The 13,969-nt window shown below is 34.8% G+C and overlaps 1 protein-coding gene across 1 annotated transcript in view; it reads left to right on the top strand.

The window, feature by feature from the left end:
* Nucleotides 1-13,969, top strand: part of LOC120624931 — a 151,964-nt gene that overhangs the window by 125,322 nt on the left and 12,673 nt on the right. Inside the window, exons 13-14 of the mRNA XM_039891756.1 lie at nucleotides 9,005-9,241; nucleotides 9,526-9,909. Of these exons, the coding sequence (XP_039747690.1) occupies nucleotides 9,005-9,241; nucleotides 9,526-9,909 (621 nt within the window). The remainder of the gene's footprint in view (nucleotides 1-9,004; nucleotides 9,242-9,525; nucleotides 9,910-13,969) is intronic.

Raw genomic sequence — 13,969 nt, 5'->3', positions numbered from 1 at the left:
GTAAGGTGTGGAACAATAATAAGATAATAATGAATAATTTTCAATATAAATTTATTAATGCACAATTATATTTAAAATGCAAACGTGAGTTTATTTCTTTGTAAAAACGCCATCACGCCATAATTACTTAGCCGATTATCATGAAATTTTCAAACACATTATCCAGAGTAGGTACAAAGGACGCAGGGTAAATTCTGTTTGCGAGAGATAAAAAAAACTTTTAGCAAAGAACTCTGCGGGGCTAGTTAGAAGATAAACAGCTATTTTAACTTCTTTATTGTTGAAGATAATAAAACCATTCGTATATCTGTTAAAATGTTATTTGTTGATGCAAGGAACGTTTTATAATTTTCATTTGTGAATCACTTAGTTTATTTTATCGTATTTTTTAACCTCACCTGCATTATGCAGATGTGCAATTTATCTGAATGTCCATGAAACTCTACAAAGGCAGGAAGCAATGGAAATTAGCGGTTACAGCCTGTTAGAACACCTGCGTCATAGTTATGGTGTTACTATACGATCCGTTTAAACTGCCTCGTTTTATTTAGCAAGTTCAACAACTGATCACGAGGTTTTGGACTCGGTTACCAGGTCGGGCCAAGAATTATCAGAAGTTGGAGTTTTCTGTTTAGATCACATAGTAACTCCTCGTACGTACGGTATTTGATAAAGCCCACCAAACTGCTTAAATCAGCGAGGTGGGTTTATAAACTATCTCTCCTATAAGAGAGTGGGCCTTTGCTCAGTAACGGGAGGTTAACGCAAATTAATCATTTGTGCAACTAATAATGTGTTACAGTAAAGATAGAAACAAACTAGGTACAAATGAAATGTTTGTAACAGCAAAGACAGACAGACGCGATAGTATGTTGAGTATGTTTCTACCTTAAGAAGGAAGTGATTACTATTATTGGTCACTATTAGTACACCTGCAATCCATTTTTAGATTTCCTTATAGGTTGAATGGATGGTGTAGAATTGAAATCAGTATCAGCCCAAATTATCACATCGGGATTTGTTTGACATCGATACTTCTAGAATTATTGTACGTCAAGAGCTAATGCTGTGTTCGGATCCGGGCGTGGGTGCCGGGCACATGATGTTCAGCTACGCTTCAGGTAGTTGAACAAAGAGTACGATACACACTTTGCAGGATGTATTCCTATCTTGCCCTGCGAAATGTTGATCCGTTTATAGGCGAGCGACGGGTTCCCTCTTAAAATTAGGTCTATCAATTATTAACTATAAAAAAAGTCCTTAGTTTTTACAAAAGAAAACATTTGAGTATATCATTGGCTTAATTTATCAGCAGGGCTAGCACGGGCAGGAGATAAAAATTATATCCCCCGATAATATACAAGGGATATAATTGACGTGTCCACCTCCTAAAGCCCGTGAACATGGAATAGGAGAAGTTTACCCCGTTCATTGTTACATATATATTATTTGGATATTTATATATTATATAATATATTTTTTTTATTTATCAAATAAAACAATTACAATAAAATGGTTAGTATAAAAGCACCGAAAAAACCGCAGAGATTTGTCCTCGGTGCCTATCTGCAACGATTACCTAAGGTGTTAATTAGAAGAATAAAACCAGCTGTGGGAAAAACATACTGCTACATTGTAGAACGATAGGAACTAAGTAAGCCTGTAAATTTTAATTTTTAAAAGTAGTAAGTACCGAAATAAATGAACATAAACTATACGAGATAAAAAAGAGTCAGCCGACTAACTTCGCTAAAAAGTATTCTTTGAGTTTTCGCTTAATGTTTTTAATACTTGTGCTCTAAGATTTTATACAGCTATCGGCGAAGATAAATCTTTATCCTTTCCCCGGGGATATAATTGTCTCCTGCCCATGCTAGGCGTGCTGAAGTTGCAAATCCATTCGGAAAAATATAAGGCGACTTTAAATAAACAGCATAACTTCAAAATCGTCGTTAACAAATTTACAACAGACACACTGTTGTAAATTTGTTAACGACAAAATACCTCTTTGAGGAAACAAATTTTCAGTTAATCAAACTTGGCTTGCCGTGTATAAAAACTATTGCATCATATTATAGTTATAAAAAAAAAAGACTGTTTCGTAAAATTTTTAGTCAATGCATGATTGAATGAATTCACTTTTATTGTACACCACAGAGATATAAATACATCAGAGATATTTTTTTTTGTATATGATATTTAGTAGAATATATTAATTATGGGTAATGTTATTTCAACTATGTTCAAATCTTATTTGTATTTAAATGTTACATATATAAATATTATATTATACCTTATTTATTGCACCACCTACCTCTTTTCTATGTTTTTTCCTTTTACGCCTTTGGTTGCCTGGAAGAAATCGCTATGTAGCAACAAGGCCACCAAATTGTACTCCCTTGCGCTATGTTTATATCTCTGTAATTACTTTTTTCTTTGGTGTACAATAAAAGCGTATTCATTCATTCATTCAATAGAGTATTAAGGTAGAAGGTACAATTTGGCGGCTACAATTCATTGCTATGTAGCTATCTCTTCCAGGCAACCAAAGCAGTAGGAGAAAATGCTATTGATAATTGTATATATATAATGTCACCTACACTTATTTATAATGATTCAAACAAATAATTGCTTAATTGATAGGGATATCATAGTTTACGGTGTTAAGATGGGATTTGAAAGAGTCGGGACGTGTGTCGGTACTTTAAATTGTAATGGATAATAAAGACTGTTCATTGCAATTCAATGCCGAAGGGTGATAGGCCAGCCGTGACACAGAAACCACTGAAAACCTGTCATTTCTAATGATAACAATAGCATACTGTGTTTGTGGCCTTAGTTTGAAGGTAAAAAAGAGATCTATGCTACAAAAACGTTCCTACCTAAAAATAGAAGCTAAGACGAAAAACTTTTAATTAAAATGTTATTTTGAAATCTGGAGTATTGTTGTTTTTTTGTTATAGTGGCAATAGAAATACACATTCTTTCAACTTTCAAAATTTCAACTCTCTACCTACTTATACTATCCATGAAATGTCTTCTGAGGGATGAACGGATAGACGGACAGATAGACGGAAGGCTTGGTAATAGAGTTTCGGCGGAACCGTTCGTGTATGGAACCCTAAAATATCGTATGCTCATTCCTTATTAAAGTAACTAGTTGCTGCCTACGCTTACGTCCGCGTTTATTTCGGTTCTTTACAAATCCCGTGGGAATCGCTTGTATTCCTGAAATAAAAGAAGCCAAAAATCAAGTTGATTTGTTTCTAGTTAGGGCCGAGCGCCAGGAAATACAAACAAACACACTTTCGCATCTATAATATTAGTAAGGATAAAGATAATAAAAAATAAATTACATTATATCAGCAAATAAAAAAGAATAGGTACAGGAAACAAAACTTGTGAGCGTAAGGGCAGCCTTATGGTAGTGATCTCTTCCAGCCAACCACTAATGGTTGAGATAACAAAGATGAACTGGTTGTTGGTGCACGGATAAAGATAAAAAAGGAAAGAAAAGAAAACCGATTTATAAATTTTAAAACATACAATTTACATCCATAAAATTACATTTATACCCTAAATACATGCATAATATTTATTAAAAAATATCCTTTAATCAATCATCATAAATATTGAGATTATATACAATCAAATAAACATCCATAAACTGAAATTACATATATGTTGATAAACATACTTATATAAACTTAGCGAGATAAGAGGTTATTCTTCAGACGACTTTTAAATATATAAACAGATTTGATTTACCGAATATCCCCAGGTTATTCGTACCTGGGGATATTCGGCAAATCAAAGTTACTTATCCTTTAGGTACATTAAAAGAATATTAAAATTGATACAGCACCATTTTAATTACTCTCAGTATAATTACATCGAAATTACATTTTAATTATTGTCTTGTAAATTAATTTGCAAATACTAAAACCTCAAGGTGCACATACGATATGAACACACCTGTCGATGCAAATAACTTCGCGAGCATCTGCTTATCCACTTACTATATACGTTTGCTTTTACAATATCATTTCTCGGTATGTATCTGTCACATTAAAGCGGATAATTTAAAACATTGTTCAATTCAAAGGAGTTTATGAAAAAGATACGAAATAGAACCTGTCCGGTCGATCTATTTCGTATCTTTCAGTCGTTCGTAAATCTTGCGATCTTTGTTTTCAAATGTCACTTATGACGTTTAAAGTTAAAGGGAGCCGAAGCCCTAACCTTTAAGTTATCACCGCTTTACCGCTTTTTAAGAAAATACATCTTAGGCGATTAAAATTATTGCTCAAGTGAACGATAAGTGTGCTCTTAAGACGTGCACCTTGTAATTAGTAAACGACATTCGTACCATGTCTGTCTCGAAAACTTTGCGGTTTTCCTGGTTGAAGGTATAGGATAATACACCGGAAACGAAAAACGGGCTACCTTTAACGAATTGTGAGTCAACGACGCGTGGAAACCTAACGATGTATTCTTCGAGGCGTCCAAGACACTCGGGGACTGTTGGCCTGGCTGGCACCACCATTGTTAAGAGATTTTATTGTTCACGATTTAAATTCAAATGGTTTAAATTCAAGTATTTGGTACTCTATCGCCGTGCTATACTGTGTAAGTTATGGAATGTTTAAATTTTAATGGGTTATGTTAATACACTAGCATTAAGCCTAATCAGCTTATATTTTCATTGTTACTTATATTTTATACTGTAGCCTTATTATAACTGTAGTACAGTTAGGTAAGTCAATGTTTCTTTGTCTCCACTTCAATTTAGTCAGTTTTGATTTCATTATTTCTGTTTGTGCACAGATGTTTAGAAAATCGTTACTTGTTTTGGTTTAAATATATCACCCATTACATTACCAGCATAATTTACCTACTTTTGTGATGTGAGGGTAGTACAGACAAAACTTACAGAGAAATCGAACTACGAGTACATGTCATAGTTCTTTGTTTTCTTAAACTGAGGTTCAATTTGAGGACCAATTTACGCCATGAATATTTTATTTAATCTATGCTGGAATCTCTTAACAAAACATTAGCACCAAACTTTTAATGTTTTTTTCCTATTATAGCAAGATAGCAAGATTAATAATATTTTGGAATTACACTACTTTAGTTAGTAAGTGTACCATGATGGACTATAAACAAATTAGATTATTTATTAATAGCTGCCGTGAACAATTGTTTTACTTTTCTTGTCAGTGTGCTGTTTGTTGTAAGTTGTATTCTGTATTTGTTTTATGATCTTAATTGAATGTATATGAATGTTATTTTCTGATATGCTTCGATTTTAATCTGGCGTCTAATGACAATTGACACTGACAGAAGTTTTTCTCAATGTTCTGTTAGTCTGACATTTGACAGCTCGTTCGGAAATTTACTTATCATGTTAAGCCCGCAGCACACTGGTCGTTTTTTTTTTTTTAATTCGTTACTGTTTTTTTTTTATTTCATGTGTTTTATTTGTTTATGTGTAAATATTCTATACTCTGTTTTTATTCTTTCCTGAGCAGCTGGCGGATTGGGCAACACTAGTATATTTATACAAAACTTTTGTTTTTTTTATTTTTTTTTTTTTAAGTATATTTAGTTTATTTATATTATTTATATTTTATTACTTATGTCGTCAAACAGTATAGATAGTGATCTTTTTCTGTCTGTGTCATCTAGTTTTGATAGTTTCCACAGTACATCTCTCCTTCCACTTAACCTTACTATTGATTCTTATTTCTCAGATTGCCTGAAAACCTTTAATGTCATACATATTAATGCACAAAGCATCCCGGCTCATTTTCCTGATATGCTTGCGTCTTTTGATTCTCGTAATTTACATGCCATCTTAGTTTCTGAAACTTGGCTTAAAACTTGTTTACCTTCAACTTCCTATTCTCTACCAGGTTTTCGGTTAATCCGCAATGATCGTGTTGGTAGGGGAGGTGGTGGAGTAGCGATCTATTTGCGATCTTATATTCCTTTTTCTGTTGTTAGTTCGTCTGCTCAACCACCTCCTCCCGATACGGCTGAGCACTTACTGGTCGAAGTTCTCCTATCCCAAACGAAAATCCTTCTCGGGGTATTCTACTGCCCGCCCACTATTTCTAATTACTTTCATTCTCTTGAAACCTTGTTAGAGAAAGAAGTCCCCTCGTATAGCCACTCTATAATTATGGGAGATTTTAATACGTGCTTACTCAAAGACGACTATCGTAGCAAGAAATTACTGACTTCGGTGGAATCTTGTAGTCTTTCTGTCCTGCCCCTTGCTGCAACGCATTACTCTCCCGGCTGTACGCCCTCTCTTCTTGACTTAATTATAGTTTCTTCTCCTGAATTCGTCCTCAAGCATGGTCAATGCCCTGCTGATGCGTTCTCATATCACGATTTGATTTACGTTTCCTATAAAATACGTCCTCCTAAAGCAAAATCGAGAATATTTCTGCAGCGTAACTTTGGAGGAATTGACAAGGATCGTCTTTGTGATGATGCCAGACATTTGGATTGGGCTGCTATAGCGGATGTTAACTCTATTGATCGCAAGGTTGATATATTTAACACACTGCTCACCAAACTCTATGATACACATGCTCCGGTAAGGCCTGTTAAAATGAAGCACTTACCAGCCCCGTGGTTGTCAGAAGAGATTAAAATTTCTATGCTTAAAAAGAACTCTGCAAAATTCAAATATAAAGTATTAAATTCCGAAACAAACCGTTCAAAATACCATAAAGCACGGAATCGCTGTAATACATTGTGTAGAGATGCTCAACGACGCCACATCCATAAGTCAGTTGAAAATGGTGATACAGCCAAAACGTGGAAATTTCTTGAGTCACTTGGAGTTGGTAAATCATCCCATAAGACTTCCGTCAACATTGATATCGAGCTCCTCAATAAACATTTCTCTACTTCCGATACAATGGATAGCATCGATAAAGATCGTACCCTTAGTATTCTCTCTTCGTACGCAACTCCAGACTTTTTGCCCTTTACCTTCAAGACTTTCACTGAATGTGATGTTAAGAAGAGCATACTGTCCATCACCTCGAATGCTGTTGGTACTGACTGCATTAGCCGTAATATGATCATTCCTATTCTTGATGTTGTTTCCTCTGTCTTAACTCATATTCTAAATCATTCTATCATGACTAGCAAATTTCCCGAAGCCTGGAAAAAGGCTCAAATTATCCCTCTTCCTAAAAAGGCCAACCCTGCATCTTTCTCCGATTTTCGTCCGATTTCAATTTTGCCGTTTATTTCAAAAGTCCTTGAGAAACTAGTATACCAGCAACTTAGTCTTTTCCTTAATAAAAACTGTATTCTTAGTCCTTTGCAGTCTGGCTTTCGCCCTGGTCATAGTACGGTTACAGCACTAGTAAAAGTTACCGATGATATTCGAAGGGCGATGGATAACAAGGAACTCACAGTACTGACTTTACTTGACTTTAGTAATGCTTTTAATACAGTAGATTATGACATCCTGTTGAGTCTCCTGCGCTCGATTAACATATCTCCATCGGTGTTAGAATGGTTTCGGAGTTACCTCAATGGTCGTCAACAACAACATTAAAGAGTCCTCATCGTCCTGGTGTGATGTTGCGGCTGGGGTACCTCAGGGTGGCGTGTTGTCTCCTCTACTCTTTGCTATTTTCATTAACTCAATTACTCATCGTATTTCTTCTCTCTATCACATGTATGCAGATGATATTCAAATATATCGTCACTCTACCCTTGGAAATCTTGGTCCTACTGTTTCTGCAGTTAATAGTGATTTATCTAACATTTCTGAGTGGAGCAGGCAGTATGGACTTAAGGTTAACCCTGTAAAATCTCAGGCTATCATTATTGGCAGCCCGGGATTGGGTGTTAGAGTTGATTGGCAGAATCTCCCTCCTGTTGTATACAACGGTGTCACTATTCCCTACTGTGATACTGTTAAAGATCTAGGCTTACATCTTGATAAACAACTATCATGGTCTGTGCATGTCAACGTATTGAGTAGGAGGATGTTTGCGACTATTAGGTCATTGCGTCGCCTGCGTTCTGTTATTCCAATTCCGACCAAAGTTATGTTGGCACATTCTCTTATTCTCTCTATTCTTGATTATGCGGACGCAAGCTATCTTAACCTGACCGAGGACCAACTGAACAAACTTGAGCGTCTTCAAAATCTCGCTATTCGGTTCATATTTGGCTTACGCAAATATGATCATGTATCTGAATTTAGACTAAAGCTTAAGTGGCTCCCTATTCGTCGTCGCCGGGATCTGCATGTTCTGTCGCTTCTGTACTGTGTGTTATTTAACCCTAAAACTCCCTCTTACCTAAAGGAGAAATTTAATTTTCTTGGAGTGCAGTCAGATATACGTTCTTGTCGTACGCTGACTTTGAGCATGCCGTTTCATAAAACTAAGTTTTATAAGCATTCATTCATTGTTCAAGCTACTGAACTGTGGAATGCACTCCCAATAAGCATACGACAGTCAAGGTCACTAGACATATTCAAAAATGCTGTTAAAGCCCATTATCTTGAACAATAAAGACGACAGTGATTAACTCTTACTCATATTTAAGTATGTTTTAGTATATATTAGTTTATTATTTTTTTATATTTATTATTATTAATATTTTATGTGTGTAATCTTGATAAGTATTAGTGTGTAATTGTTCGTAAGTATGTATATAATAATAATACACCCCACCAATCGGTTTCCCTTGGTTTTCCTAATCCTAAGGTTGCCTGGAAGAGATCGCTACTAAGCGATAAGGCCGCCCTTTGTATCCTACTTTTTAAGTTTATTTTTGTTGTGTGCATTGTTTTTTTTTTTACTATTTGTAGTTTACAAATAAAGTGTATAAATAAAAATAAAAAAATAAAAATTAATTCCAAAACTTTCTCGACAGGAATCGAACTCAGAAGATAGCTCCAGAAAGGTCGTTAGGTACATAAAGCATTGGTTGTAATTTTTTTTCTTTTGTCTGACAGGAGGAGTGGGCTAAAATCTCCGAGATAATGGCCTCATTCGGCAGCAAACTTGTCCGGGAATCAGTTTTCGTCTCGGAATTGGAGCAGGAGTTCACTTCAAGACTCGGTCTCAGCTGTTCTGAGTCCAGCCTTAATCATTCGGTAGCTTCAAGTTTAGGACTCTGGCTATCAGGACTTGGAATGCACGATTATGAATCTCTCTTCGTGGAGAGCGGTTTCGATGACATCGATTTTATTGTACGTTCTTTATCTATTTCATTTAATTCAAGCTAAACTTCTTAAATAAAATCAATTTCTTTAAACTAAATTCGTACATTATCTTTACCTTCTTAAAGTCATTATTGATATCTTATGAGATTTAGTTTTACTCAATGGATAAATAACATTTCTGTAACGGATATATGTAATGAGAATTTTTCTTTCATAACTTTACATACCCATTAAGTATTACTGTTAATAATGTAACAACTTTTTGTCAATATCTTTAAAAACCTCAATATTAACAGTCATTTCATTTCCAGAACGGTATCTTAAACGAAGTTGATCTACGAGAAATGGGAATAGAAGAAAACGATAGACAAAAATTATTGGAGTCGGCGAAACATTTACCTCTTAAAATAGCAGAAATAAGCAATAACCATAACAATAATAATATAAGTAAAAACCAAAACGAGTCAGTAGATGATTGGTTAAGAACAATAAACCTAGAACAATATAGTGATACGTTTAGAAGACATTTATATATAGATATGGATAGAGTAAGAAGAATATGGGAGGTCGAGTTGACTGCAGTTTTAGAAATTAATAAAGCCGGGCACAGAAAGAGAATACTTTGTTCGGTTTCCGGTGAACAGAATGGTCCTGCGAATAACATTGAAGATATTAATGCTGATCTCAATAATCTGGTAAGTGCTAAAGCTTATTTTAAACTAAGATTATATGCTTATTGAAAACCGAATTATTTAAAATTGAAATTATCCAGAAAGTTATCCAAGAAGGAAATAATATTTATGTGATAGTTAAAGCTAAATCAATATATTGTTGTAAGCAAAAGTTACGTTAGCAAGTGTGTTAGGTCCTCGGTGAATAATAATGTAATTGATATAAATTCTAAAAGTTTAAACATTAATAATTTACTGTGTAGTATCAGAACTCTTTTGTGTAGTTTTGACCGTTAGTTTTCAACTGGCTGTAAATTAGACTCAAACAAATTATCTATTGTGTAATCGGGTTTAAAAAGCGGATTAGTAGTAGGATAGCAGTCACTATGGCTTCCGGCTCACTTATGATAAGAAGCTTAAAACTATTGGAGTTGAAGATTGTTTTACGGAGTCATCTTACGATACGTAAAATAACAGATCGTATTTTAAAAATTAACGAGAGTTTGTTCTTTTTACACATAACTGGCTACTTGAATAGATAAGAAAACACAAAAAAGAATTAAAAGAAAACTATAGAACAATAAAAAAAAATCTTTCTCCTGCACAAGGCTTAATTAATCCTAATAGCACTTAGAGTTGTTATACTGAAGTTTTTAAACGAAGTATCCAATGTTTTAGCCCGGGGTCCGAATGCTTTAATATCCCTAAATCCTTAGATTCATTGTAACGGTTTTTACTGCGGTTACGCGATATACGCAATACTACGTCGAGCCTGTCTGGGAAGCAATAAACCTACCTATAAGCATGCGTGTATCGGAACCCGTACGTGTAGAACCTACCGCATGTCTGGAATATGTATCGTGCCATTTAGCTAGAATTGGCAATCGCTTGAAGGACAATGGTCGAGTATGTCTCATCAACATCGTTAGCTTACTTAGCTAATCTTTCATTACAATAATTTGAAGATAGATCTACATTGATACTATATTAATGTGATGACCTATTTGAAAAATGAGACAATATATTGGTTATGTTTTCGCTATAAACTATTATGAATAGGGAAAATACACTATATGTATACAGGTGGGCCTGAATTGTTGTAGTAAATTACCTGTTGGATTATGGTCATGTCTCGTTTTATTGGCTTTCGATATTTATTAAAATCTGCTAGTGATAATAATTATCGTTACTTTACTTTCTCCCCGGTTTGAGCTACAAGTATTGGTGCCGAATACTTGTAGCTCAAACTGAGCATCGAACCTGGGATCTTGGGATCCTTAGTTGAACATGTTGACTACTAATCAATTGAGGTTGTTGTAGCACATAGTTCTTATCTCTAATCTTTTCGGAATAGAGTTAAGAACAATGCAAACAAGTCTTACAATAGGTTTTCGGTTAGATATAAGTATAGTATCTTTCCTTTTATGTTTGTAACTCAGAAGGAAAGATCTCTTAATCGACTGACAGACTATATGGTTTAAACAAGCATAGGTCTTCTGGTGATTATCAGTGTATGCTATTTGTGTATAGAGCCGTTTCCTTTGATATCACTTCGGTTTTCTACCTACGCTCCCGACTTACGGGAATTCCGCTGGCCAATGCAGCTTCCTCAGGTTTTATTCGAGTGCTTAGGTGTTGATGGCTACTAGTTTGACCTGCCAATGCCATTGTTACACATGGATCTGTTTTCTCCGCATTTCTGCTGAACAACAAAGATCTACTGAAATCGCTATCTTTGTGTACGCAAATAAAAGCTTCGTTACGATAAGGTACATGACCACTTCTAGAGCAAATGACAGTGCTGTCATTGAGGCGTTGGAAGAGCGTGTTAACTTAAATCTAAAGGAGGCGCTGATTGGATTTAAGTCGTATCGGAACCATTTGATATTTCTTACGTAAAAAATAAAGCAGTTCTTATATTCTACACTCTTTGCTTAAATTATGTTGATCATTGATTTAATACAGTTCTGCTCACGAAAGACCAAATTTTTTACTTTGTTAAATCACCGCTATTCTATCTAAAAATTATATAGTCTCATTTCTCAACTATATTTCATTGTTCTTAGGTTATTAACGCCATGGTAGGTCATCTGCAAAATGTCCTTTACGTTTGGAAAAATTAAATATACTACGACAATACACACATCGCCATATAGCCCCAAAGTAAGCATAGCTTGTGTTATGGGTACAAGAATGACAGATGAATATTTTTATGAATAATAAATATAAATACTTAGAATATACATATAAACACCCAGACACTGAAAAACATTCATGCTCATCACACAAATATTTTCCAGTAGTGGGAATCGAACCCACGGCACTCAGAAAGCAGGGTCGCTGCAAACTGCCAATCGGCAGCCAAAATCACTGATTTTAACCAATAAAAGTATGATTTTAAAAAACTTCCAAATATGATCCAATTTCACGGATTTGCGAAGTAACTTTTCCAGAAATTTTATACACGTTAAATTGATAATCTCCTCTTTTGGAAGGCGTTTAAAAGACTCACTTGCAAGTTGATTGATATCTAACACATTTTTATTATATTAATTTACTATTACGATTCGATACAAAGCGGACGTCATTACACGCACTCATAATAATACGGGGAAGGGACGTCCTGTTTGAAATGAATTCAATGGCCAATCGTGTTCACATGCACGTCAAATGGATATAAATGCGCTTAATCGTGTATCAAATTATGTGGAATAAAAAATAACGACACCCTTGAGGTTGTCCTTTTCAATTGAATGCAATTTTTTATTTATATATAACCTCTTTGAAAGATAAAACGATTGCAGATTCTACACCACAAACAATCATTAAATAAATAGTCCAGTGACGGCAATGGCGTGCACAGGGTTTTTGACCAGGGTATGCATAAAGCAGGAAGATGCCATAAAATGGGAAAATTCTTCGCATGTATGAGTTATACAAACATTTTAGGGTAGGCAGTGCATTTTTGCATGTACGAAACTTTTGATCCCTGATCAGATCCCTGTCAAATCCATAGATTAAAAAGCATCTGCTAAACGTTAAAACCCTTGTAAATGAAAACAAAAAAAATAAAGTACTGTGATTTTAAGAAGTAAACAAAATTTTAAAATTCAAAATTCATTTATTTCAAGTAGGCTTACTTTATCAGCACTTTTGAAACGTCAAGTTGTTACAAACATACATATGTTTGTAGTGACTCTACCACCGGTTCGGAAAGCAGATTCTACCGAGAAGAGCCGGCAAGAAACTCAGTAGTGGCTCTTTTCCAACATCAACATTTACAATCATTTTTTTATCTTGCGGGAGATGAGAGCGCTGGCTGCTTCCAATCTTCCTTGTCATTAAGGAAATCATCAAATGTATAGTAACCTCGCTGTATTAGATGTGTTTTTACACATTTTTTATATGTATGTATTGGTAGGTCAAGAATTACCTTAGGAATCATATTGTAAAAGCGTATAGTCAACCCCACAAATGAGTTCTGTACCTTTCGCAGACGATATGCAGATATCACTAATTTATGTCCGTTTCTGGTTAGTCGATTGTCAATATCAGCTTTTTGTTTATAAAGAGTAATATTTTGTCTCACAAAGACTACATTATTATAAATATATAAAACACGATAACATCATTAAATTACCAGAATATAATAAAATTGTTACGAGTTATGTTTTGAGAATCTGGAACAAGAAAACTGATGACTCTACTAAGACTTCAATCAGCTCTTAAGTCCAAGGTTCCAAAACACACTATTTGTCATTGAGCGACCACTTGCAATTGTAATGAAATTTACCTCAACTAAATTCGCTCTGCCAAAAATATAAACTTTCAAATGGCAAGGGTATTTTTTTTAATCATCACCATCATCATATCAACCCATTACCGGCCCACAACAGGGCATGAGTCTCCTCCCACAATGAGATGAGGTTAAGACCGTAGTCCATCGCACTGGCCCAGTGCGGACTGTTGGACTCCACACACCTTTGAGAACACTCAGGTATGCAGGTTTCCTCACGATGTTATCCTTCACCGCTTAAGCAAATTATATTTATTTTTTAAATTAAAAACGCACATAACTCCGAAA

Source organism: Pararge aegeria, chromosome 7, assembly GCF_905163445.1.
Source record: "Pararge aegeria chromosome 7, ilParAegt1.1, whole genome shotgun sequence".
Taxonomy (NCBI): Eukaryota; Metazoa; Arthropoda; class Insecta; order Lepidoptera; family Nymphalidae; genus Pararge; species Pararge aegeria.
This window is presented reverse-complemented; position numbering and strand designations above follow the sequence as displayed.